The 27436-nt window shown below is 43.8% G+C and overlaps 1 protein-coding gene across 1 annotated transcript in view; it reads left to right on the top strand.

Moving 5' to 3' along the window:
• bmp7b (bone morphogenetic protein 7b) overlaps positions 1-27436 on the top strand; it is a 177395-nt gene that overhangs the window by 94614 nt on the left and 55345 nt on the right. Inside the window, exon 2 of the mRNA XM_078236309.1 lies at positions 10444-10636. Coding sequence (XP_078092435.1) covers positions 10444-10636 — 193 coding nt within the window. The remainder of the gene's footprint in view (positions 1-10443; positions 10637-27436) is intronic.

Here is a 27436-nt window from a genome sequence, read left to right on the forward strand (position 1 = left end):
GTAGTGGGTGCCTGGAACTCATTGCCAGGGGAGGTAGTGGAAGCGGATACGGTAGTGACTTTTAAGGGGTGTCTTGACAAGTACATGAATAGGATAGGAATAGAGGGATATAGTCCCCGGAGGGGGTTTTAGTTAAGTCGGGCAGCATGGTCGGTGCAGGCTTGGAGGGCCGAAGGGCCTGTTCCTGTGCTGTAATTTTCTTTGTTCTTTGTTTGTTCTTTGTTTTTTGTACTATGCTACTTGACCAGCGAGGTGGAAAAATCCCACCCTACAGATCAGGCAGCAGAGTTAATGGACTAAACTTTTGGACCCTCTTGTGATTGGAAATGTAGATGGTGTGTACCCAATCATACCAGCATTGGCTGCGGAATCTGTTTTGGAATGGTGTTCCCAGCACCAGTCATTTTGGGGGAAGCGGACTTGGGGCCTTTTGTGGTGCTGTCTCAGTCACTTAACTTAGTTAAGCTGTGCTCTGCTGAAGCTGGAAGGCCCCCGATTGCTCCCCCTCATCTTCAAGGACCCACCCACTGCATTTGAAAACTTTCATCAGTTTTCCATCAGAGCTGCTGACCCCAAAACAAACCTGGCTCCTGTTCCCTACCTCTGTGGTGAAAATTCAGCCCAATATTTCAGCTCAATGATCTTTCATTCGAACAGACCTCACTAATAAAAAGTCATCAAGCTGAAACATTTAACTCTGTTTTTCCCTCAACAGATGATATTGGGCCTGTTGAGTGTTTCCAGTATTTTGTGTTTTAATTTCAGATTTCCAGCATCTGCAGTATTTTGCTTTTTCAGTTCTGAGGATGTATTGGTCAAACCTATATTTCATGAGTTTATGTTCTTCTTCATCCCTACTGAAATAAAAAAAAAGGTTTGTGAACATTTTACAACCTTTAAGATCAGATCGCGCTTTGTCACTTTGATGTGAATTCCACAACTCTCTCTCTCTATATATATGTATGTCTATGTTTATATATCTGTAAGGGCTAGGGGATGGAGCCAAAGTGACTGGCGCAAAATTTTGAAAGTAGCTTAACTCAGTAGTGATTATGGTGACATTGAGTGTATGCCTGAAAACATGCAGACTTTGAAATTCCAGAGGAGACCACAAGCTCAATTCACACTCAAATAGTCAGCCTGCAATGGATTTAGACACCATGCTCAGCGTGGCTTCACTACACAGCCCTGTCTACAAATCAATTCCTTAAGTGGGAGGGGAGTGGAAATGTGTGGAATTCACAATGTTGAAAGAAAGCCAGCAGCTTGCCAGGATAACTGGTAATCCTCAATAAATCTGTAGCACTGAGATGCTCTCCAGCAACCTCAGGCTCTAACAATCCAGACTTAATTTGCCTTCATATCCAGAAGAAAGAAGTATCATAGAATCCTAAGGCACAGGAGGAAGCCATTTGTCCCATCATACATGTGCTGGCTCCTTGAAAGAGTTAACCAATTACTCTGAATGCTTCTGCTGTTTACTCACTGCCATGTAATTTTTTCAGATGTTCAGAAGTTTATTGCTGTTACTTAGGTGGGGTCTGAGACTAAGGCAAATTTTGCTATTTCTTGTAACCTGATCTTGAGCTCATTTTAGAGCTGCCCTGACTTGCAATATGCAGTCTGTCCATTCTGCATCTGGGCTGAGTATTTTTTAAAGCACTCATGCACTGGAATTCTATCACCTTGCCCACCATGGGAATTGGAGCAGGCGAGGGGCAGAAAATGGGAAGGTCCGTTGACCTCGGGCAGGATTTTCTGATCTCGGGTCAAGCGAGGCCATTAAATCCCACCGCGTGGAGTTTGGTCTGTTGTAATTGACAGGGAGAAATGGATGGGTCTGCTGGTAGGGAGATAGGACAATGAGTGTTGCAGAGCTGGGATGATGATTGGTGGGCAATGTAGTCCCTACCATTTCATTGTCTGGTTGACGATGATGCAGTGAGCAGTGTGGTGATACAGTAATTGGTATCACCAATCTCAGATATTTCATCTATACAATCCCAGAGGCACACATTTTCCTCACAGTCTGACTATAGCAAGAGGCTGGAAATGCTGACAATGGAAATACTACCTTCTTTTGTGGCCTTGCTCTGAGGTAGTGATCTCTCACAGACACACACACACACACGCTTGTTGATTGGTGTGGCAAGTCGGGAAGATAGCGTGAGAGGTTTGGCACCGCATGCTATCTTCCCGGCCCTGTTTTGCTGGCAGGATGGGCTTCATGTCCAGAAAGAGCGCATAGCTGATTTGAATATTAATGTCATGATTAACATTACATTAGTGGGGCTGGCACAGCCGTTTCAGGCCTCCCCCCTCGTTGGCAATAGGTCTCATCGACGAGACGCACTCATGGTCCCCATCGGCGGGGACCAGGCGCCATGGCCACACCTGGGAATTGGAGGACAATGAAGCCCCCGGGTGGTTCGGGGCATGGTCAGGCAGTGCCTGGAAAATGCCCACCCTGGCTGTGCCCACTGGACACCATAACTGTGCTGGGGCAGTGCCAAGGGGTTGGGGCCTGAGTGGGGGTGGGGCTATGATGGGGGTTTGCAAAGGGATGGAGCTCTGCAGGGGTGGGGTATGCAGGGGGGGAACTCTGTGGAGAGGGGTATATACAAGGAAGGAGGGCTGCAGGGGAGAGTATGCAAAGGAAGGGTTATGCAAGGGGGAGTATGGAAGGGAGGAGCTCTGCAGGGGGTTATGCAAGGTAGGGAATGCAAGGGGGAAGACTGGCAAATGGGGGCTGATTGGCATATGGACAATGATCAGCAAATGCTAGGGGTATGCAAGGGTCTGCGGAGGGGTTTGTGATGAGGGATCTCATCGGGAGGATCCCGATGCCAGTAACCTGTGTTGCTATGGTTGCGGAGGGGGGGGGGGAGGGGGTGCAGGTGGTTACACTGCCACTGATGATTGGGGCAGTGGCGGATCTGATGACAGTTGGTAGGTGGCAGGAGGTCTCCCAGTTCACTGGGAGAATGGGGTGCCTGCATAATGGCGCCCCAAGCAGTCTCAGCCAGCTTCACTGACGAGTTTAGACCCCGCCCTCCCGCCTAAACATCCACCAGTGGGAGTGCGTAAAACTGTGTCCATACAAACATACACACATCTAGTCTCTCACATACACATACACACACACATACGCACACACTACTTACACACATTTTGACTGTTAAGATCAGTGTATTTCAGAGATGCAATGAGCTCCAATGTAGAGCTTGGTTAAGTACTGTTGCGAAGTTGAGGTTGCCTTGAAAGGGAGAGGGCAGCCCTCAACCCTGCCAGCTTCAGATATCTCTTAAGAGAATGCACCATCTAGCTAGCGGAAGTTATCAAATCAGAAAGAACTTACAGACAGGAATCAATAGAGGAACTCCCTGGTTATATTTTTGAGAGTGACTGAATTCTATTTTTTTTTGGTCAATGAATGAGTATTGAACTTATTTGAACTGTATTCCGTTAGAATCTTATTTTATTCGGTATGTTGCTTGTTTAATTAAATAAATAAATTGTTAAGTGTTCATTTTAAAGTGAGTGCCAGGTATTTCTGTTAGTTAATCACCAAACATTACTGAAGAACAGTTCACACCTTCCCACACATGTTTAACAGATTACGAGGCAAGGTATTCCTTTTTGGGGGATTCAGCGTTACTTCTCAACAGGGGGTCAACGTCTGCATCGTAATTGCACATCGGCTCTATTTTAAAATATCTGCAGAACAGAGCCCACCTTCAATTTGAAATATAATTTATATGTTTATATATATATTTACATGTATATATGCTTGTACGACTAACATGCGCATACACAAATACACATACAAAAGCAGGATGCTCTGGTTCATTATCCAACTGTATGGGTTCAAAACAAATCAATATAATCCTGATATGCTAATTGGCTTGTTCTTGACTATCATTATTTCTGCTCCTAATATCACTTTTTAGCTGATGTATGTATTCAAAGTATTTTATTTTGCCTGTAAGTGGCAACATTGCATGTAAGCTGCAAGCTAAAAGTGAAAAGACTGGCATCATTTAGGATTCAGTCAGTATTGGAAAATTAGCCTCCTTGAATTTGTAAGAAAAATCCACCCTTGTTGTGCTACCCAAACAATATTTACTTAGAGAAGCTCAGGCAGATTAATTGTTACTCAGTCATCCACTTTGAAAAAAAATCCCAAAAAGAATTTATTTCAGAAAGTTTAGAGAGGATGAGGATGTCGCTCTGCTTTCAATTATTTTGTTTTTCTTTGGCTTCTTTTTTATTTCCTTTACCTGTCGCCATTCCTGAATGTATGATTGGTTGCCCTTTCGTACCTTATCCAAAGGACATTCTGCATTTTTGAATTTAGAGAGTTGGCAGGCTATTTATCCATGAAGGATCAGAGCTGATGCCAATCTTGCTGTCATTCCAGGTCCACATATATGCAATATGTTAGTGAACACAAGTGGAAATCTGGATGATTAACACTCCCAACCTGATGTAGTAAAGCCAGGAGTCAATTCTAGAATTTTCCTGGTTCGTTAGCCTAGACCAGCTATGTTTATACACTTAACTATCAGGAGAGCTTTGTCTTTGTATGTTTAAGCGAGTGTGTGCCAAATTCTCCATTCCTGCTGGCGGCGGGTTGGGAACGAATAAGATCGGAGAATCATTGTTAGTTTTTTTTATCCATTCGTTGAAGGGGTGTGAGTGTCATGGGTTAGGCCAGCATTTATTGCCTCTCTCTTACCCTTGATAAGATGGTGGTGAGCCACCTCCATGAACCACAGTCCATATGGTATAGATACATTCACAGTGCCGTTTTGACTCAGGAATATTGACCCATCAACAGTGAAGGAACAGCAATATAATTCCAAGTCATGATGGTGCATGATTTGGAGGCAAAGTTTTAGGTGATGGTCTTTCCATGCATCTTCTGCCCTTGTCCTTCCAGGTGGTAGAGGCTGTGGGTTTGGAAGGTGCTGTCGAAGGAGCATTGGTGAGTTGCTAGTAGTGAATTTTGTAGCTGGTACACACTGCTGTCACTGTGCAGTGGTGGTGGAGGGAATCAATGCTTCAGGTGGTAGGCAGGATGCCAATCAGACGGGCAACTTTGTCCTTTATGGTGTTGAACTTCTTGAGTGCTGTTGGAACTGCACACATCCAGACAAGTGGAAAGTATTCCATTGCTCCTGACTTGTCCCAGGTAGATGGTGGCTTTGGAGAGTCAGGAGGTGAATTACTCACCACAGAATTCCCAGTCTCTGACCTACTATTATAGCTAAAGTATTTATATGGCTGGCGCAGTTAATTTCTGGTCAATGGTTATACCCAGAATGTCGATAGTGGGGGATTCAACAATTGTTATGTCATGAGTGACAGATGTAAAAAGGCTTGATGAGTCTGTTCAATGATTACAAGAAGGAACAGAATGGAGGGAGTCCTAGTTTCACTACATTTATCCTGGGTATAGATAGATTTTCTTACAAGGAAAGAGTAAGAAATGTCGAGTAAGTTGACCCTGTATTTATTGAAATTTAAAAGAATGAGAAGTGACTTTATTGAAACAGATAGGGCAGGATTTTCTGACCGTGCTTCCAAGGCTGGAAAATCCTGCCTGACGTCGGTGGACCTTTGCGTGGTCTGGGTCCTGCCCACTATGATTTCCGTGATGGGCGGGACAGGAAAATTCCACTCATAGGATTCTCAGAGGACTTGACAGGCTTGATGCTGACAGGATGTTTCCTCTCGTGGGACAGTCTAGAACTAGAGGGCATAATCTCAGAATAAGGAGCCATTTAATACAGATATGTGGAAAAATTTCTTCTCTCAGAGGATAGTGAATCTGTGGAATTCTTTACCACAGAGAGTTGTAGAAACTGGGTCGTTAAATATGTTAAAGGCTGAGATAGACAGATTTTTAATCAGTATGGGAATCAAGGGTTTTGGGGATAATGCAGAAAAATGGAGTTGAGGGTTATCATATCCAATCAGTCTTGATCTCACTGAATGGTGGTGCAGACTCAGAGTCACAGAATACTACAGTGCAGAAGAGGCTCTTCAGCCCATCGAGTCTGCATGAAAGGTCCTGACCTGCCCACCTAATCCCACCTGCCAGCACTTGGCCCAGAGCCTTGAATATTATGGCATGCCAAATACTCATCCAGGTACTTTTTAAAGGATGTGACGCATCCCGCCTCCACCATCCTCCCAGGCAGTGCATTCCAGACCATCACCATCCCCTGGGTAAAAAAGATTTTCCTCAAATTCCCCTAAACCTTCCACCCCTCATTTTTAACTTGGGTCCCCACGTAACTGACCCTTCAACTAAGAACAGCTGCTCCCCTATCCATCCTGTCCATGCCCCTCATAATCTTGAACACCTCAATCAAGTCACCTCTCAGTCTTCTCTGCTGCAAAGAAAACAACCCAAACCTATTCAACCTCTCTTTATAACTTCCATCCCAGGCAACACCCTGGTGAATCACATCGTTCCTATAATGTGATGACTAGAACTGCACACAGCTGTGGCCTCACCAAAGTTCTATACAACTCCATCATGATCGCTCTGCTTTTGTAATCGAAACCCCAATTGATAAAGTGTGCCATATACCTTTTTCACCACCCTGTTAACCTGCCTTTCCACCTTCAGAGATCTATGGACAAACACGCTAAGGACCCTTTGTTCTTCGGAACTTCCCGGTGTCAGACGTTTCATAGTATACTTTCTTGTCAAATTACTCCTTCCAAAATGTATCACCTCACACTTTTCAGGGTTAAATTCCATCTGCCACTTATCCGTCTATTTGGCCATCTCATCTATATCTTCCTGTAATCCAAGACATTCAGCCTCACTGTTAACCATCTGGCCAATCAGTGGGCCGAATGGCTTACTTATGCTCCTATGTCTTGTGGTGTTATGGTTGGTCTGTCAATCCTGAACCTTCCACAGACCACAGATGGTCTGTCCTTTGATCAAGGACATCCTAGCCTATAACTTGGTATAAACATTCTCTGAGTTAAGTACGTAGTTAATTACGTAGTTAAGTATCCTTTCACATTTAGCATGTTTAACATTAGTTTACTGCCCTCCAGAAGATCTTATTTTCCCCTCTCCCACCTCTCAGGCCTCAGTAACACAGATACCACTGAATTCCATGAAACATTTGATCAGCTTAATCTCTAATAAGAAGAACATGAAAACAATGTCTCTGGATCATTTTATGAACGAACATTTGTCTGAAATTGTACTTGATTGAAATCTGTATCTCATTCACAATCCTGTGGCTATCCCCCCAGGCCATCAAATCAATGCAGCTTAATATTAAACAGGTTTGAACATAACAAGCCAGATGTCTCCAAATGCAGACACTTCAAAGCAATTGGTCTTATTCTCAACTGCTTCTGTTATCTTCAATCAATCCAGTTCAATCTCATTCCATGTTACATGCTCAGTTCCTGGCACTGAATTGAAGAAGTGCTGCTGATAGAAGTCATGCAACAAACCCACTGTTAACAGAGGCATTTTGAGGGTTGCTTCAGATGCTGCCAGGTACCTAGTTAAAGCATAACACAGAAGGACAAATTCTTACTGTCTTCTGCCCACAGGGGAAGGAATTGCAGCCTGAATCAGTTTTAGAGAGAAATTGTCTGCGTTTTCAAGATATCGGTGGTTCAAAATAAACATAATATAATAGGTCATACATTCCTAGAAGTGGTAATCTGCTGTGGATTACCACTCCATACCGACTTACCTGCATCTTAAGCACCTGTCTCACCTGACCTTCCTGACTCAGACCCTGTATGAATCTGTCAAAGTTCTCACTACCCAACCTGTCTCAATCCCTCTGTCAAATGTGCTCTTAACTTTCCCTTCTAAAAATGAGAACAAACCAGCTTCTTCAAACTATTCACATAACTGAAGTCCCTCAACCCTTAAACCATTTGCATAAATCTTTTCTGCACCCTTCCTAAAGCCTTCACATCCTTCCTAAGGTGCAGTACTCAGAATTGGAGACAATCTGTACCTCTCAGTCAAGATCTCACCTTCACCTCTCTCTGCACCCTACTAACTCAACTTATCGTTGCATGAATCTATCTTCTATATCTCAACAAGACTTATTTATTACAATCCTCACTTGCTCTGAGAAGGTGGTGACAGGTCACCTTTTTGAGTAACTTCGTACAACCAAATGGCTTGCTCAATTTTTCAAAGGGTAGTTAAGAATCAATCACATTGATGTGGACAGAGTCACATATAGGCTCGACTGGGTAATGGCACCAGTTTTCCATCCCTAAACAGCATTAAAAAACTAGTTGGGTTTTTCCAACAATCTGACAGCTTCATGGTCACTTTTAACAATATTACTGTTTTACTTCCAAATTTATTTTTAAAAACTGTGCTAAAAGTTTCCAACTGCCAAGTAGGATTTGAGCTCATGTTCTCTGGATTATTAGTTCTGTAACATAATTATTACACTACTTAGGATTCCTTAAATGTTTCAAACTTTTAATGAGAAGAGGGACATTTTCAGTGACCACCTAATAATGGCAAGGAGATACAGGATTACAGAAATTAGAGTCAGATGCAAGAAATACAGAGTATTGATAATGATGTCTTCAATTATCCTGATATAAACAGGGGAAGTAACAATGTAAAGGGCAAAGAGCAGGATGAATTCCTGAAGTGTACAAGAGAACTTCCTTGATCGATGTACTTCCAGCCCAATGAGAAGAAGAAATGCTGGATCTAGTTCTGGGAATGGACTGGAGCAAGTGGAGCATGTTTCAATGAGAGAGAATTTGGGGAGCAATGATCACAATATCATCAGGTATAGAACAGTCATGGAAAAGGACAAGATATAATTTAGTGTAAAAATATTTAACCTGGAGAAGGGCTAATTCCAGTGAGTTAAAAATAGATCTGACCCAGGTGAACTGGAATCAGAAATTGGCAGCAATTGTACAATGGGAGGAGACCTTCAAAAATGAGATAGCGTGGTACAGAAAAGACACATTTCTGAGGGGGAAGGAAGGACATCCAAAGCTAGAGCTCCCTGGATGATAAAGCTTTAAAGGCTAAAATGTGATTGAAGAAGAGATTTTTGACATGTATAAGGTTCATTGTACAATAGAGAACTAAGTTGAATATAGAAAGTCAGAGGAAGTCCAAAAAGGGAATGAGAGAGAATGAGAATAGATTCAAAGCTAGCAGAAAAGGGAAATTAAATGCCTTTTATTAACAGATAAATAATAAAATGGTAGTTAAGGAAAGGAGGGCCAAATAGGAAATACGAAATAGATCTTCTTGCGGAGATATGAAACATGAAAATATAGTCAACAGGGAGTTGGAAGACTTCAAGAGGACAGACAGATTGAAATGGGCAGACGCATGACAGATGAAGTTTAATGAAGGAAAGTTTGAAATGATACATTTTGGTAACTATGAGGAAAGGCAATATGAACTGGTTTAATTTTAAAGGGGATGCAGGGACAGACAGATAGGAGGGTGTAAATACACAAATCTTTGACGGTGACAGGGTGATAAGAAGGCTGTTAAAAAAATGGAACCCTTGGCTTTATTAGTAGAGGAATAAAGCACAAAAGCAAATACATTATGCTAAACATTCGTAAAATACTAGTTAGGCCCCAGTTGCACTGTATTCAATTCTGGATACCAAATTTTAGGAAGGATGTTGAAGCCTTGGAGAGGTTTACGAAGAGATTTATTAGATGAGGGATTCCAGTTATGTGGAGAAGCTGAATTGGTCACCCTAGAGCAGATAAAGTTAAGAGAAGATTTGATAGAGGTGTTCAAAATCATGTGCTGCTTTGATAGAATAAATAAAAATAAACTTTTTTCAATGGCTGAAGGGTCAATAACTAAAGGACAGACTTAAAATAAAATAAGAACAGAAAATGCTGGAAATACTCTGCTGGTCTAACAACATCTGTGGGAAGAGAAACAAAGTTAATGTTTCAAACCGATGACATTTCATCACACTTGCTGTCAATATTGGGATGTTAAATACCGACAATTCACAATTATTTACTTTTATGCAGCAAGCGTAATATATAAAAAACATCCTAAGGCTCTTCATAGAGGAGTAATCAGACAAAAAAATAATGGTTTTCCTTCTAAACATTTTATTTTCCAATATGGAACTCAGCAAGCAAGTGGAATATATGGCCCAGAATTTCTAGCTTCAGACTCATGACATGAGAATGTCAAAAACCTTGGTCAGTTGAAATACTAAATTTACACTTGCACCAGTTAAAATACATAAACAGAAAAACCCTTACTCTGCTTCCTTATAAATGCAAAAAATGTAACAGATGCGAGTCTGTTTTCAATACAGTCTGTTTCTCTAAAGTGAAGATTTACAGCTGGTTATAGGGTGCAGTACTACATTACATTCTGTCTGTTGAATATCCTCCTGTGCTTCCTGTTTCTAGTGGAATATGACAAGGAGATTTTCCACCAGCGGCGACATCACAGAGAGTTCAGGTTTGACCTCTCGAAGATCCCAGAGGGGGAGGCCGTGACAGCAGCAGAATTCCGAATCTATAAAGATTATACCAGGGAACGCTTTGTAAACGAGACCTTCCAGATTACAATTTACCAGGTACTGGAGGAGAACACAGAAAGGTGAGTGAAGGAGAAGAGATACGGCAGCTGGTGTAGAAGTAACTTGGAGAGTCTCTCAGAACATTTGACTTTAGAGCATGGTACTGATCTAGTCATTCAGTCATCATGGGTGGAATTTCATCCAGGAAACTTGAGTCCCACCAGTGGACCCGAAGTCAGTGTGATTCTCAAGAGGGTGGTGCCTCATGCATCCAATATTATGATCTCCACTAAAAAAATGAAGGCTGAGTTATACTGCTCATAGAAAGAACATCAGTGATCTTGTTCCATTCCAGGGTTCTGTAAGATTACTCTTAATACAATAAATGGTGATGTGTTCTATATGCAAAGTAGGGCTGCTGTTTGATCATTTTTGTAGCAGCAAATATTTCTCACAACCCAAGTTGCAATGTCAGAGAAGTTGTGCTATACTGAGGTTCAGTGTCTCTGGCTGCTGCCTCTGGATTTGATGTTCCATTCCATGCTCCTCAAACTGTTCCATCAGGCCCTTTCTTCTCTTCTGATCTGTGCCCCCCAGGTCGCAGTTTTGCAAACCCCTTCCATCCTCCTGTGGAAGGCAATGGTGAAGTGGCTGGCTTACCAGTTTCCCCACCAGCTTTCACTTTCATGCACACCATTCCTTTAAGTCCAAAATGTATGTGAAATACCATTCAGCAACATGCTTCTCTCCATGTTGATATGGATTTATTGCTTCAATGTCTTCCAGCTGATTATTCAAGTCAGCTGTCAGTTTCTGCTGTCAGGATTCCGACTCAACTGCCCCAACGATTCTATAGCCTTTCCCTCCACAAAATCTGTGTTGGTGAGTTGCAATAGGTTCCATCTCTTGTTTAATATCGCTAATGGGAAACACCATGGAATGTCATAAGGTGTAGTTTCATTGCCGTTTCTGGAAGCAAAGCATCTACAACAGAAAGTTGCTTGGAGCACTGTGCTCACTTCTAGGGCGGGATTTTCCAGCTGCGCTCGCCCCAATGCCAGAAGGGCAACAGACCTTTGCATGATCCATGTCCCACCCACTACGATTCCCGTGGCAGGTGGGACGAGAAAATTCCGCACCTATTCTTGATACTATAAGATATAGAGGCACTGGAGAAGGTGCAAAAAAGGCTGATATCAGACTGAGAAGTTATAACTATCAGGAAATATTTAACAGGTTTGGGGCTTTGTTGTAGAAGAGAGAAGACTGAGGGGGTGACCAGTTACAGATCTCCAAAATTATGAAAGACTGTGATCAGGTAGATGTAGAGAAAGTGTTTCCACTTTAGGAGAAATCCAAATACAAGACCATAAATACAAGACTAGTCACTCATAAACTGAATAAAAATTCTGCACTCAAAAAGTGGTTAGAGTGAGGAACTTACACATGGACATTAGTGAATCTTGTGTTATTTTACTGTAATCCGATAGTTTCAAGGTCACTTTTACTGATGCCAGGTTTTATTCCCAGACTTTTTTTCAATATAACTGAAATCAAACATAATGCAAGTGCAATATAAAATAGAAGACATGACCATGTGAACCTAAGATGTTCTCTTCATCCAGAGAGTGGTAAGCCTGTGGAATTTGATACCACAGAAAGAAGTTGAGGCCAAAACATTGTATGCTTTCAATAGATATACCACTTGGAGCAAAGAGAAGGTCGGATCAGGCTATTGAGTTGATGATCATCCATGATCATCCATGATCATAATGAATGGCAGAGCAACCTTGAAGGGCCAAATGGCCTACTGCTCCTATTTTCCCCTTAAGAAACAGGACTGATATTTTAAATAGCAGTACCTGCAGCAGTCTGAATCAGACACACCATAGACATCATCAAATTATTATTTATAAAGTTCATAACAAGGTCAGGGAGCCCACTGTCATAATGAACTTTGACATAAAACTCTTATGCTGGAAGTTGGGGGGAGTATGGGTTGGATTCTTTTTGTGAATTTGAATTTTGCCAGCCTGTTTTAGATCATGAGGTAAACGAAGCACAAGAAATAAATTTGTAATCTTTGACCAAATTCTTACTAAAAAATGGCAGTGTTGGTTCCAGTGAGAAAAATAGTGTGCTTCACCAGACAAACAGGCATGTCTCCTATCCAGATCTTACCACATTCTACCACAAAAAAAAGTAGGCATGTTTCACACCGTCAAGTAGGAGGGCAGGGACTCAACACGCCAGTAAAGCCAGGCTCCAATGAGATTGGAGCGCCATGTTTAAAGACCAAACAAAGATCTCCCTCCCAGCCCACCACGGAGGTCTCAGGGGCTCCCCCTCACCCTTAATCAGAGCCGGCACCCTCTCCCCCCAACCCCCCAGATCAGGAGCCAGCATTTCTCCCCCCCAACTCTCTTCCCCTGAGCATCAGGCCCCTTCCCCCCAAACCCCTCACCCACACAGTCAATGACTGTACCCACCCACCGCATGCCCCAAACAGCCATCGTCAGCATCCCCAGCTCCCATCCCCACCACAAATAAATTAATCCACCCCTCCGTCATGAGGCTCCCACTGGGGTCTGCCCACTGGCACTGCTCTTTGGCACAGGTTGCAATGCCAGGTTGACACTGCCGAATGGGCACTACCGAGTTGGCCACCATTCCTGCGGATGGCGAGCATAGACTCAAGATGGTTCTCCTTGTCTCAATTATTAGCAATTGAGGATGGCCAATCCACCTAACCTACACATCTTTGGACTGTGGGAGGAAACTGCAGCATTCAGAGGAAACGTGCAAACTCTACACAGCCACCCAAAGCTGGAATTTAACTCGGGTCCCTGGCACTGTGAGGCAGCAGTGTTAACCATTGTGCCATGCTTCTGCTTCTCATTTAGTAGGAAAATGGTCAATATTGATCACTGAATTGGAAGCTGCATCATAAAGCACCTGTTCATGTGGGGTTAGCACAGTAAGAAGTCTCACAACACCAGGTTAAAGTCCAACAGGTTTATTTGGTAGCTCAAGCTTTTGGAGCACTGCCCCTTCATCAGGTGAATGGAAGTTGTGTTCACAAACAGGGCATATATAGACACAAACTCAATTTACAAGATAATGTTGGAATGCGAGCCTTTACAGGTAATCAAGTCTTAAAGGTACAGACAATGTGAGTGGAGAGAGGGTTAAGCACAGGTTAAAGAGATGTATATTGTCTCCAGCCAGGACAGTTAGTGAGATTTTGCAAGCCCAGGCAAGTCATGGGGGTTACAGATAGTGTGACATGAACCCAAGATAGCGGTTGAGGCCATCCTCAAGTGTGCGGAACTTGGGTTTCAGTTTCTGCTCAGCGATTCTGCGCTGTCGTGTGTCGTGAAGGCCGCCTTGGAGAATGCTTACTCGAAGATCAGAGGCCGAATGCCCGTGACTGCTGAAGTGCTCCCCAACAGGAAGCGAACACTCCTGCCTGGTGATTATTCCAGCATATGCTAAAATGCAAAATGTACACAACTTGAGGGAGGGGAGCAGAGAACAAATATAGAATTGGGGTGAACAGATGGGTTTAGAGGTACAACGTAAAACATTGATTATGAGAGCTTTTAAATGTCAAAGTGAGTCAGCCTTGGCTCAGTCTCACCTCTGAGTCAAAAGGTTGTAGGTTTAATGCTCACTCTAGAGATTTGTTGCCTTATCTGTCTTTTCAGATGGATGAAATAAGATCCTGTGACAATGTTGAATAAGGAATGTTATTCTGGTGTCCCAACTGATATTCATCCCTCACTAAAACAGACTGGTTGAACATTTATCGTATTTTTGGGATCTAGCTGTGCTCAATTTGGCTGCTGCATTTCCCGACATTACCTACACTTCAAAATTACTTCATTGACTAAGCTTTGGGCCATTCTGAGATTCTGAAAGATGCTGCTTAAATGCACGTTCTTACTTTCTTCTTATCTGTTGGCCTATGGAACAGTGCAGTTGCCGTAGTTAACCTGGTTTGAGAAATCAAATATTAATTTATCAGATTAATCAACAAAGGGGGAATTATAGCAATTTCGGGATTAATTTACATCTGTTAAATGAACAGGAGGCAAATTAAATTGAACATAAATATGAATTATTCCATAAAGAACAAAAAATGTGTGTTAATGTGTATAGAATGAACTGGCACAAGTAGAATTAAAAAAGGAACTGGGTAAACTAGAGTTTTCAACATTCAGACTTTGAGCGTGCACCGACAACAATCCCACCCTGGCCCTATCCCCGTAACCCCACATATTTATCCTGCTAATCCCCCTGACACTGAGGAGCAATTTAGCATGGTCAATCAACCTAACCCACACATTTTTGGACTATGGGAAGGAACCAGAGCACCCGGAGGAAACCCACACAGACACGGGCAGAATGTGCAAACCCCACACAGTCACCCAAGCTGGGAATCGAACCCAGGTCCCTGGCGCTGAGACGCAGCAGTGCTAACCACTGTGCCACCACTAACCCCTAAAAAGTATTGTAAACAGTGCATCTTCAGAAGTTAAGGTGGGAGAGGAGAAGAATCCACACAGCACTGACTCCCCTAACTTCTAGCCTCTCTCCCTCTATTGAAATCTTCCTTAACTTTCTCTATTTTATTAATTTTATCATGGTCAGGGCTTCTTTGTACTTTGCTTTCTTGTTCCTTCTAAGCAAATATACTATTAAATGCTACATTATCAGTCCACTGAATCATCCCAGAGACTCCCAGTCAAAAATTTCCAAGCCCTCAAAACTAGATCACTTTATTTCCTCAATCCTTCCTTCATTCCTGCAATCTATGCTTTTAAAGAAAGATTGGCACAATCTAATCGCTAATTCCAGATTTATAGACCTCCGCTTTCCTGTCCTGCATTAACTTTTAAATCTCAAACAAGGAAGAGCTTAAAGATAAATATTGGAATCATTTATTCGACAATTGGGTGACTGTCTGTGAGTAGTTTGCACAATCTCCCTGTGTCTACGTGTGTTTCCTCAGGCGCTCCTGTTTCCTCCCACATTAAAAAGATCACAGAATCATAGAATATTACAGTGCAGAAGAGGTCCTTTGGCCCAGAGAATCCACACCAATGCCTGAAAGGGCCTGACCTGCCCACCTAATCCCACTTGCCAGCACTTGGACCATAGTCTTGAATGTTATGGCAGGCCAAGTACTTATCCAGGTACTTTATAAAGGATGTGAGGCATCCCGCCTCCACCACCCTCCCAGGCAGTGCATTCCAGAACCACCTTGGGTAAAAAAGGTTTTCCTCAAATCCCACCTAAACCTCCCACCTCTAACTTTTAACTTGCATCCCCTTGTAACTGACCCTTTAACTAAGGGGAACAGCTGCTCCCTATCCACCCTGTCCCTCATAATCTTGAACACCTCAATCAAGCCGCTCCTCAGTCTTCTCTGCTCCAGAGAAAACAACCCAAGCCTATTCAACCTCTCTTTATAACTTAAGTGTTCCATCCCAGGCAACATCCTGGTGAATCTCCTCTGCACCCCTTCCTGCGTGATCACATCCTTCCTATAATGTGGCAACCAGAACTCTATACAGTACTCCAGCTGTGGCCTCACCAAAGTTCTATACAACTCCCATCATGGCCTCTCTGCTTTTGTAAAGGCAAGTGTGCCATAGATGTGGGTTAGGTTGATTGGCCATTCTAAATTGCCTTAGTCTCAGGGGGAACCAGCTAGGGTAAATAGGTGGGGTTATGGGGATAGAGTCTGGGTGGGATCATAGTCAGTGCAGACACAATGAGCTGAATGGCTTCCATCTGCACCGTAGGGATGTTATGATTCTATTCTATAATTCACTGTGTCAGACCTTTCATAGTATACTTCTTTGTCAAATTACTCCTTCCAAAGTGTACCACCTCACACTTTTCAGGGTTAAATTCCATCTGCCACTTATCTGCCCATTTGACCATCTCATCTATATCTCCCTGTAACCCAAGACACACTACCTCACTGTTAACCACCTGGCCAATCTTAATGTCATCGGCGAACTTACTGATCTTACACCCCACATAGTCATCTATGCCATTTATATAAATGATGAACAATAGGGGGGCCTAGCACGGATCCCTGTGGTATGCCACTGGTTACTGGCCTCCAGTCACTAAAGCAACCATCTGTCATCACCCGCTGTCTCCTCCGCTAAGACAATTATGAATCCTCCTTATCAGATCACCCTGTATCCCATGTGTGTTTGCCTTCTTAATAAGTCTCCCATGTGGGACTTTGTCAAAGGCTTTGCTGAAATCCATGTAAACTACATCAACCCCACTGCCCTCATCTACACACTTGGTTACATGCTCGAAAAATTCAATCACGTTTGTTAGGCATGACCCCCTCTGAGAAACCATGCTGACTATCCCTGATCAAACATTGCCTTTCCAAATGGAGATAGATTCTCTCCTTCAGAATTTTCTCCAGTATTTTCCCAACCACAGACATGTGACTCACTGGTCAGTAGTTCCTTGGCTTGTCTCTTTCTTAAATAGTGGGACCACACTAGCTATTCTCCGGTCCTCTGGCATCTCCCCGATGGCCAGATGTGCAGGTTAGATGGATTAACCATACTACATTGTCCCTTAGTGTCCAAAGAAGTGGAGGTTAAGTGAATTAGCCATGGTAAATGGGTGGGGTTACAGGGATAGGGTGGGGAGGGGGGGAGCCTGAATAAAATGCTATTTTGGAGAGTTGATGCAGACTCAATGGGCTGAATGGCCTCCTTTTGTAGAGATCCTATGATCTTGATAATTCAAAATACAATTGAAAGAAAATACTTTACTTTTTATAGTAACTTATGACCTCAGAATGTCCCTAGTACTTTAAAGCACACAGTTAGATCCCACAAAAAGCAATAAGATAATGACCAATTTTTTTGTGAAATTGGTTGATCGATAAATATTGGTCAGAACATCAAGGGGAATACTCTGCTTCTTCAAATAATCCCATATGGTTTCTTTTTTACATCCAACTGAGGTCAAATGGGGTCTCAGTTTAATGTCTCTTAATGTCTCATCAGAAAGGCATCTCTTCCAACAGTGCAGCACTCAGTACTGCACAGAGGTGTCAGCTTAGATATTTTATTAACTTATTCTTGGAATTTAAGCACTGCTGACAAGCCCAGTATCTGTTCCCTATCTCTATTTGCCCTTGAGAAGAGGGAATGAGCGCCCTTCTTAAACTACTAAGTGATGCAGGCACACCCACAGTGCTGTTGGGGAGGTTGTTCCAGGATTTTGACCCAATAACGATGAAGGAATGACAATATAGGGATGGTAAGTGATTTGGAGACGAACTTGCATCTGATGGTGTTCCCATTTGTCTGCTGACTTTGTTCTTCTAGTTGGTAGAGGTCATATGTTTGGAAGAAACTGTTGAGAAGCCTTGAGTTGCTGCAGTGCATCTTTAAGATGGCATTGGTGGTGGAGGGAATGGATATTTCAGATGGTAGTTGGGCTGCTTTGTCTTGAATAGTGTCAAGGTTCTTGAGTGTTGTTGGGGCTGAACCCATCCAGGAAAACTGGAGAGTATTTCATCATACATGACTTTTGTTTGTCGATGCTGGAAAGGCTTTGGATGGTCAAGGGGCGAGATACTTGCTGCAGAATTCCCAGCCTCTGACCTGCTCTTGTAGCCACATATCTATACGGTTGGTCCAGCTGTTTCTAGTCAATGGTAACCCCCAGGATGTTGATAATGGAGGATTCAGCGATGGTAATGTCATTGGATGTCAAGGGGTCATTCTCTCTTGGTGGGGATGGCCATTGTTTGGAACTCATGTGGCACAAATATTATTTGCCACTCATCAGCTGAAGCCTGACTATTATCAAGGCACAAATTACTTCATTACTTGAGGATTTGTGAATGGTATTTTTTTTTATTCATGCATGAGACATGGGTGCCGCTGGCTGGCCAGCATTTATTGCCCATCCCTAGCTGCCCTTGAGAGGATGATGGTGAGCTGCCTTCTTGAATCGCTGCAGTCCATGTGCTGTGGGTTGACCCAGAATGCCATTAGGGAGGGAATTCCAGGATTGAAAATTGTGTAATCACCAACAAATATCCTCACTTCTGACTTCATATTAAGAGTAAATAATTGATTAAGTTATTATGTGCACAAGTGTTTGGAGCAGGACTTGAACCACATCCTTCTTACTAAGGCGAGGGAACATTATTGAGCCATGGCTGACTATCTCGATGCTGAGATGCAAAAATTTGGACAAGCGATGGAATGGACTTCAATGGGACAAGTGACCTTTTTTTCTCATTGATTCTTTGTTTATAATATAAATCAGGTGGTCTTCAGTTGCAAAGTTGAAGTCTGGATTATCATAGTTGAGTTGTTTAGTTTTATGGATAAAATTGAATACAGATGACAGTGATTAAGGGACCCAGATGATGGCAAGCCCTGCTTGGTGCACTGTGGGTCATGTCATTTTATTACTGCACCAATACACGGATTTCTATCTGACATCAAATACTGAAGCTTTGGCACCGAGCCTTCATATAGGCCACTAAAGCCAACATCGCTTTGTTTTTCTTGAAAGGCACATTAATCAGTTTACGGTTTTAAAAGTATATTTTTATTACCACTGTGGGGGTGATGCACTATGCTGGCAGGTTGTGAATATTTTCCATTCAGTGTAGTTTTTAATTTTAAGTGAATGGATTCTATTAAACATCCACTCATGGTCACATCTGCATTACATTTTGAAAGGTGATCCTAGACTGCTTTTGTTTTGATATCAATCCGCAGGGATAAAGTATAATTTCAAAGTTTATGCCATGTGAGGCTAAAACAATTCAGTTCCTGATTATTTTTTATTCAAGCTGACTATCAGGTACTGGGTGCAATGCGAGGTGTATCTCAGACACTGGGTAAATGTCACATACTGGTTGTCCGACGCCTACTGGGTGTATATCACTGACCATGTATGTCACAGTAAGAAGTCTCACAACACCAGGTTAAAGTCCAATAGGTTTATTTGGTAGCTCAAGCCTTCGGAGCGCTGCTCCTTCATCAGGTGAGCAGCGCTCCTTCATCAGGTAGCATGAACTTTTGGAGCAGCACTCCGAAAGCTTGTGCTACCAAATAAACCTGTTGGACTTTAACCTGGTGTTGTGAAACTTCTTACTGTGCCTACACCAGTCCAACGCCGGCATCTCCACATCATGTATATCACACACTGGTTATATACTGGATTGTTAGACTCTCTTACTGGAAGTGGCCGCCATTTATCAAACTAAGCCTGCATGATATCCAAGTTTTGCTACAAGTAGGTGGGGGCTGATCCATAATCGAAGGAATTCCAAATATAACTAAATGTTGTGCAATCATCTGCGAACATCCTTACTTTTGAACTTATGATGGTTGAAAGGTCAGTGATGAATAAGCTGAAGCTGGTTGAGCCTGGAACACTGCATTGATGCCCTGCGACTAAAATGATTAACCTCCAACAACCACAATTATCTTCCTTTGTGCCAGATGTGACTCCAACCAATAGAGTTTTCCTCGATTCCCATCGACTTTAATTCTAGTAGGGCACCTTGATGCCATACTTAACCAAATGTTGCCTTGATGTCAAGGGCAGTCACTCTCACCTCACCTTGAGAATGAGCTCTTTTGTTCATGTTTGGACCAAGACTGTAATGAGTAGCTGAATAGCTGAATAAATGCCACTTGACAGCACTGTTGAAGGCATCTTCCATCACTTTGCTGATGATTGAGAGTAGGCTGATGGGCAGTGGTTCATTAGGTTTAATTTGTCCTGCTTTGCGTTGATGGGAGATAGTGGGACAATTTTCCATTTTGTTGCGTGTATGCAAGAATCTGTTCTAAAGTACTTGACATTTTTTTTAAAAATTACTCATGAGATGCGAGCATTGCTGATAAGAATAGTAGAATCATAGAATCTCTACGGTGCAGTAGGTGGCTGTTCGGCCCATCGAGCCTGCACCGACAACAATCCCACCCAGGCCCTATCCCCTTAACCCAACGTATTTACCCTGCTAATCGCCTAACACTAAGGGGCAATTTAGCATGGCCAATCAACCTAACCCGTACACCTTTGGACTGTGGGAAGAAACCAGAGCACCCAAAGGAAACCCATGCAGACACAGGGAGAATGCACAAACTCCACACTAACAGTCACCGAGGCTGGAATTGAACCCGGGTCCCTGGCAGCAGTGCTAACCACTGTGCCGCCGTGCTGCCCATATAATTATTTGGCAGTGAGGCAACAGTGCTAATACTGTGCCACTGTGCCGTCCATATAGTTATATATAAGGCTAGCATTTGTTGCCCATCCCATTAGCATTCATGAGGGCTAGAATACAAGAGCAGGACGTAATTCTGAGACTGTATAAGACTCTGGTCAGACCCCATTTGGAGTATTGTGAGCAGTTTTGAGCCTCATATCTAAGGAAAGATGTGCTGGTCTTGGAAAGGGTCCAGAGGAGGTTCACATGAATGATCCCTGGAAGCTTGTCATATGAGGAATGGTTGAGGACTCTGGGTCTGTGCTCGTTGGAGTTTAGAAGGATGAGGGGGGGATCTTATTGAAACTTACAGGATACTGCGAGGCCTGGTTAGAGTGGACATGGAGAGGATGTTTCCACTAGTCGGAAAAACTAGAACCAGAGGGCACAACTTCAGGTAAAGGGACGATCCTTTGAAACAGAGATGACGAAGAATTTCTTCAGCCAGAGAGTGGTGAATCTGTGGGACTCTTTGCCGCAGAACGCTGTGGAGGCCAGGTCATTGAATGTCTTTAAGACAGAGATAGATAGGTTCTTGATTAATAAGGGGATCAGGGGTGATGGGGAAAAGGCAGGAGAATGGGGATGAGAAAAATATCAGCCATGATTGAATGGCGGAGCAGACTCAATGGGCCGAGTGGCCGAATTCTGCACCTACGTCTTATAGTCTTATCCCTAATTGCCCTTGAGAAGGTGCTGTTGAGCCACCTTATTTAACTCCTGCTGTCCATGCAGTACAGATACATCCATAGTGCTCTTAGGGAGGATGTTCCAGCAACTGTGAAAGCTCTAGTGCCTAAGTCAATGCCGGAAGATGGTCTATTCAGTTTTATTTTTATCCCATTTTCCCGTAGCTGTTTGATTTAACTGCTGGACCATTTCAGAGGATAATTGAGAGTCAACCACATTGCTGTGGACTTGTGGTCATATGTAGGCCAGACTGGTTCAGGACAATAGATTTCCTTCCCCGAAAGACTATAGTGAAGCAGGTGAGTTTTTATGATAATCTGGTAATTTTGATTCATAGCCTGTGCTGCGTCCAGTATGCTTAGCTATTTCAAATAATTCAGAGGAATTAACTGAAAATGGTTAGAACCTCAGGATGAGGCAAAGATGGATCATTCACTCCACTTCTGCCTGAAGAAAGTAATAACAGCTTCAGCCTTATCTTTAATGACATGCTGAACTCTGCCATCATTGGGGATGTCAATATTTATGGAGTCTCTTCCTCTAGTTAGTTGTTAATTGTCCACCATCAATTATGACTAACTGTTGCAGAACTGCAGAGTTTTGATCTGATCTGTTGATCTGGTTTTGCTTGACTTTATACATGCTGCTGATGCTGTTTAGCCTGCATGTAATCCTGTGTTGTAGCTTCATCAAATTGGCAACTATTTTCAAGCATGCCCTGGTATTGCCCATGGCATTTTCTCTTATACTTGTCTTTGATGGGAATGGTAGAGTGAGGAATATGCAAGGCCAGAAGTTACAGTTTGTGGTGGAATACAATTCTGCTACTGCTGATGACCCACACCTTCTCAATGATATCTGTATTATAGCTGCTAGATCATGTTCTGAACCTATCCCATTTAACATCGTGCCACTGTCATACAACACAATGCATGTTATCCTCAGTATGAAGCTAGGACTCCACAAGGACTGTGTGGTGGTTACTCCTGTCATAGGCAGAAGTATCTGCAGCAGGTTGATGAGTGAGAATGAGATCAAATTGGGGTTTTTCTCTTACTTCTTCCCGCACCACCTGCCGCAGGCCAATCTGACAGAGATGCCCTTTAGGTCTCAGCCAGTTCAGTCAGTGGTGTTGCTACAGAGCCACACTTGGTCATGGACATTAAACTCCCTCTTCCAGGTCTTCTTGCTGAACTTAGAGCTTCTTTCAAGTCGTGACTTGAAGGTGGGAGATAAGTGGCAATCAGCAGAAGGTTACTTCACCCATATTTGATCGGATGTCATAAGATTTCTTGGGGTCTGAAGTCAGTATTCCAAACTCCCAGGCCCACTCAGCCCTGGCTGTAGACTGACTACCTCTAGTGGGCCTGTCTTTCTGGTAGGACAGGGCATACCCAGGGACATTGGCTGCAGAGTATGATTTGGTGAGTATGACGAGTCTGTGGGACAGCTCTCCCAATTTTGGGACGAGTCACCAGATGTTGGTGACTCACCAAAGAGGAGGGCTCAACTGGATCATTTGAATAGGGCGTACCTTTGTCGTGTCTGAATCCAGTGAATCCAGAGGGGCCAAAAGAGGTGGGGGAGTAGCAGTATTAGTGGGAGAGCATATTACAGCGGTGCAGAGGGAGGACAATTCAGAGGGGTTGTGTAACGAGTCACTCTGGGTGGAGCTTAGAAACAGGAACAAAGAACAAAGAACAGTACAGCACAGGAAACAGGCCCTTCGGCCCTCCAAGCCTGTGCCGCTCCTTGGTCCAACTAGACCAATCGTTTGTATCCCTCCATTCCCAGGCTGCTCATGTGACTATCCAGGTAAGTCTTAAACGATGTCAGCGTGCCTGCCTCCACCACCCTACTTGGCAGCGCATTCCAGGCCCCCACCACCCTCTGTGTAAAAAACGTCCCTCTGATGTCTGAGTTATACTTCGCCCCTCTCAGCTTGAGCCCGTGACCCCTTGTGATCGTCACCTCCAACCTGGGAAAAAGCTTCCCACCGTTCACCCTATCTATACCCTTCATAATCTTGTTCACCTCTATTAGATCTCCCCTCATTCTCCGTCTTTCCAAGGAGAACAACCCCAGTCTACCCAATCTCTCCTCATAGCTAAGACCCTCCATACCAGGCAACATCCTGGTAAACCTTCTCTGCACTCTCTCCAATGCCTCCACGTCCTTCTGGTAGTGCGGCGACCAGAACTGGACGCAGTACTCCAAATGTGGCCTAACCAGCGTTCTATACAGCTGCATCATCAGACTCCAGCTTTTATACTCTATACCCCGTCCTATAAAGGCAAGCATACCATATGCCTTCTTCACCACCTTCTCCACCTGTGTTGCCACCTTCAAGGATTTGTGGACTTGCACACCTCGGTCCCTCTGTGTTTCTATACTCCTGATGACTCTGCCATTTATTGTATAACTCCTCCCTACATTATTTCTTCCAAAATGCATCACTTCCCATTTATCCGGATTAAATTCCATCTGCCACCTCTCCGCCCAATTTTCCAGCCTATCTATATCCTGCTGTATTGCCCGACAATGCTCTTCGCTATCCGCAATTCCAGCCATCTTCGTGTCATCCGCAAACTTGCTGATTACACCAGTTACACCTTCTTCCAAATCATTTATATATATCACAAATAGCAGAGGTCCCAGTACAGAGCCCTGCGGAACACTACTGGTCACAGACCTCCAGCCGGAAAAAGACCCTTCGACCACTACCCTCTGTCTCCTATGGCCAAGCCAGTTCTCCACCCATCTCGCCACTTCTCCTTGTATCCCATGAGCCTTAACCTTCTTAACCAACCTGCCATGTGGGACTTTGTCAAATGCCTTACTGAAATCCATATAGACGACATCCACGGCCCTTCCTTCGTCAACCGTTTTTGTCACTTCCTCAAAAAACTCCACCAAATTTGTAAGGCACGACCTCCCTCTTACAAAACCATGCTGTCTGTCACTAATGAGATTGTTCCGTTCTAAATGCACATACATCCTGTCTCTAAGAATCCTCTCCAACAACTTCCCTACCACGGACGTCAAGCTCACCGGCCTATAATTTCCTGGGTTATCCCTGCTATCCTTCTTAAACAACGGGACCACATTCGCTATCCTCCAATCCTCAGGGACCTCACCCGTGTCCAAAGAAGCGACAAAGATTTCTGTCAGAGGCCCAGCAATTTCACCTCTCGTCTCCCTGAGCAGTCGAGGATAGATGCCATCAGGCCCTGGGGCTTTGTCAGTTTTAATGTTCCCTAAAAAACCTAACACTTCCTCTCTTGTAATGAAGATTTTCTCTAACGGGTCAACACCTCCCTCCGAGACACTCCCGGTTAACACGCCCCTCTCCTTCGTGAATACCGATGCAAAGTATTCATTTAGGATCTCCCCTATTCCCTTGGGTTCTAAGCATAATTCCCCTCCTTTGTCCCTGAGAGGTCCGATTTTCTCCCTGACAACTCTTTTGTTCCTAACGTATGAATAGAATGCCTTAGGATTCTCCTTAATCCTGCCTGCCAAGAACATCTCGTGACCTCTTTTTGCCCTTCTAACTCCCCATTTGAGATCTTTCCTACTCTCTCTGTATTCCTCCAGAGCTCCATCTGTTTTCAGTTGCCTGGACTTAACGTACGCCTCCCTTTTCATTTTAATCAGATCCTCAATTTCCCTGGTTATCCACGGCTCTCGAATCCTACCTTTCCTATCTTTCCTTTTTACAGGCACATCTGCACATCAGGAAGGGCGCAGTCACTATGTTGGGGGTATACTACAGGCCCCCCAACAGCCCAAGGGAAGTGGAAGAACGGATATGTCAGGAGATACTGGATAGGTGCAGGAAAAATAGGGTTGTTGTAGTGGGAGACTTCAATTTCCCTGGTATAGACTGGAAATCGCTGAGAGCTGGGACTCTGAATGGGGAGGAATTTGTAAAATGCGTACAGGAGGGTTCTTTGGAACACTATGTAGATAGCCCGACTAGAGAGGGGGCTAGTAATGGGGAATGAGCCCGGTCAGGTCTTCAAAGTTTCGGTAGGGGAACATGTGGCAAATAGTGACCACAATTCTGTTATCTTTAGGATAGTGATGGAAAAGGATGAGTGGTGTCCCAAGGGTAAGGTGTTGGATTGGGGGAAGGCTAACTTTAGTGGGATTAGGCAGAAATTGGCAGCTCTTGATTGGGAGAGGCTGTTTGAGGGTAAATCCACATCTGGCATGTGGGAGTCTTTTAAGGAACAGTTGTTAGGGCTAGAGGACAGGCATGTGCCTGTAAAAAAAGAAGGATAGGAAGGGTAGGATTCGAGAACCGTGGATAACCAGGGAAATTGAGGGACTGGTCAAAAAGAAAAGAGAGGCGTATGTTAGGTCCAGGCAGCTAAAAACGGAGGGAGCTCTGGAGGAGTACAAAGAAAGTAGGAAAGAACTGAAACGGGGAATTAGAAGGGCAAAAAGGGGTCATGAAATGTCCTTGGCAGACAGGATTAAGGAGAATCCCAAGGCATTTTATTCATACGTTAGGAACAAAAGGGTTGTCAGGGAAAAAATCGGACCTCTCAGGGACAAAAGTGGGGAATTATGCTTGGAGCCCAAAGAAGTAGGGGAGATCCTAAATGAATACTTTGCGTCGGTATTGACAAAGGAGAGGGTGTGTTGACTGGGAGTGTCTCAGAGGGGAGTGTTGAACCGTTGGAGAAAATCTCCATTACAAGGGAGGAAGTGTTAGGTTTGTTAGAGAATATAAAGACTGACAAATCCCCAGGGCCTGATGGAATCTATCCAAGGCTGCTCAGGGAGACGAGAGATGAAATCACTGGGCCTCTGACGCAAATATTTGTCGCGTCACTGGACACAGGTGAGGTCCCAGAGGATTGGAGGATAGCTAATGTGGTCCCGTTATTTAAGAAGGGTAGGAAGGATAACCCGGGCAATTATAGGCCGGTGAGCTTGACGTCCGTGGTGGGGAAGTTGTTGGAGAAGATTCTTAGAGATAGGATGTATGCGCATTTAGAAAGGAATAAACTCATTAACGATAGTCAGCGTGGTTTTGTGAGAGGGAGGTCATGCCTCGCTAACCTGGTGGAGTTTTTTGAAGAAGTGACCAGAATGGTTGACGAGGGAAGGGCCATGGATGTCATCTATATGGACGTCTATATGTAAAGCGTTTGACAAAGTCCCTCATGGTAGGTTGGTGAAAAAGGTTGGATCTCATGGGATAAAGGGGGAGGTGGTTAGATGGGTGGAGAACTGGCTTGGTCACAGAAGACAGAGGGTGGTAGTGGAAGGGTCTTTTTCCGGCTGGAGGCCTGTGACTAGTGGTGTTCCGCAGGGCTCTGTATTGGGACCTCTGCTGTTTGTGATTTATATAAACGATCTGGAAGAAGGTGTAACTGGGGTGATCAGTAAGTTTGCGGACGACACAAAATTGGCAGGACTTGCAGATAGTGAGGAGCTTTGTCAGAAGCTACAGAAGGATATAGATAGGCTGGAAATTTGGGCAAAGAAATGGCAGATGGAGTTCAATCCTGATAAATGCGAAGTGATGCATTTTGGTAGAAATAATGTAGGGAGGAGCTATACGATAAATGGCAGAACCATAAAGGGTGTAGATACGCAGAGGGACCTGGGTGTGCAAGTCCACAGATCCTTGAAGGTGACGTCACAGGTGGAGAAGGTGGTGAAGAAGGCATATGGCATGCTTGCCTTTATAGGACGGGGCATAGTGTATAAAAGTTGGGGTCTGATGTTGCAGATGTATAGAACGTTGGTTCGGCCGCATTTGGAATACTGCGTCCAGTTCTGGTCGCCACACTACCAGAAGGACGTGGAGGCTTTGGAGAGAGTACAGAGGAGGTTTACCAGGATGTTGCCTGGTATGGAGGGGCTTAGTTCTGAGGAG

This window comes from Mustelus asterias, chromosome 20, assembly GCF_964213995.1.
Source record: "Mustelus asterias chromosome 20, sMusAst1.hap1.1, whole genome shotgun sequence".
NCBI lineage: Eukaryota > Metazoa > Chordata > Chondrichthyes > Carcharhiniformes > Triakidae > Mustelus > Mustelus asterias.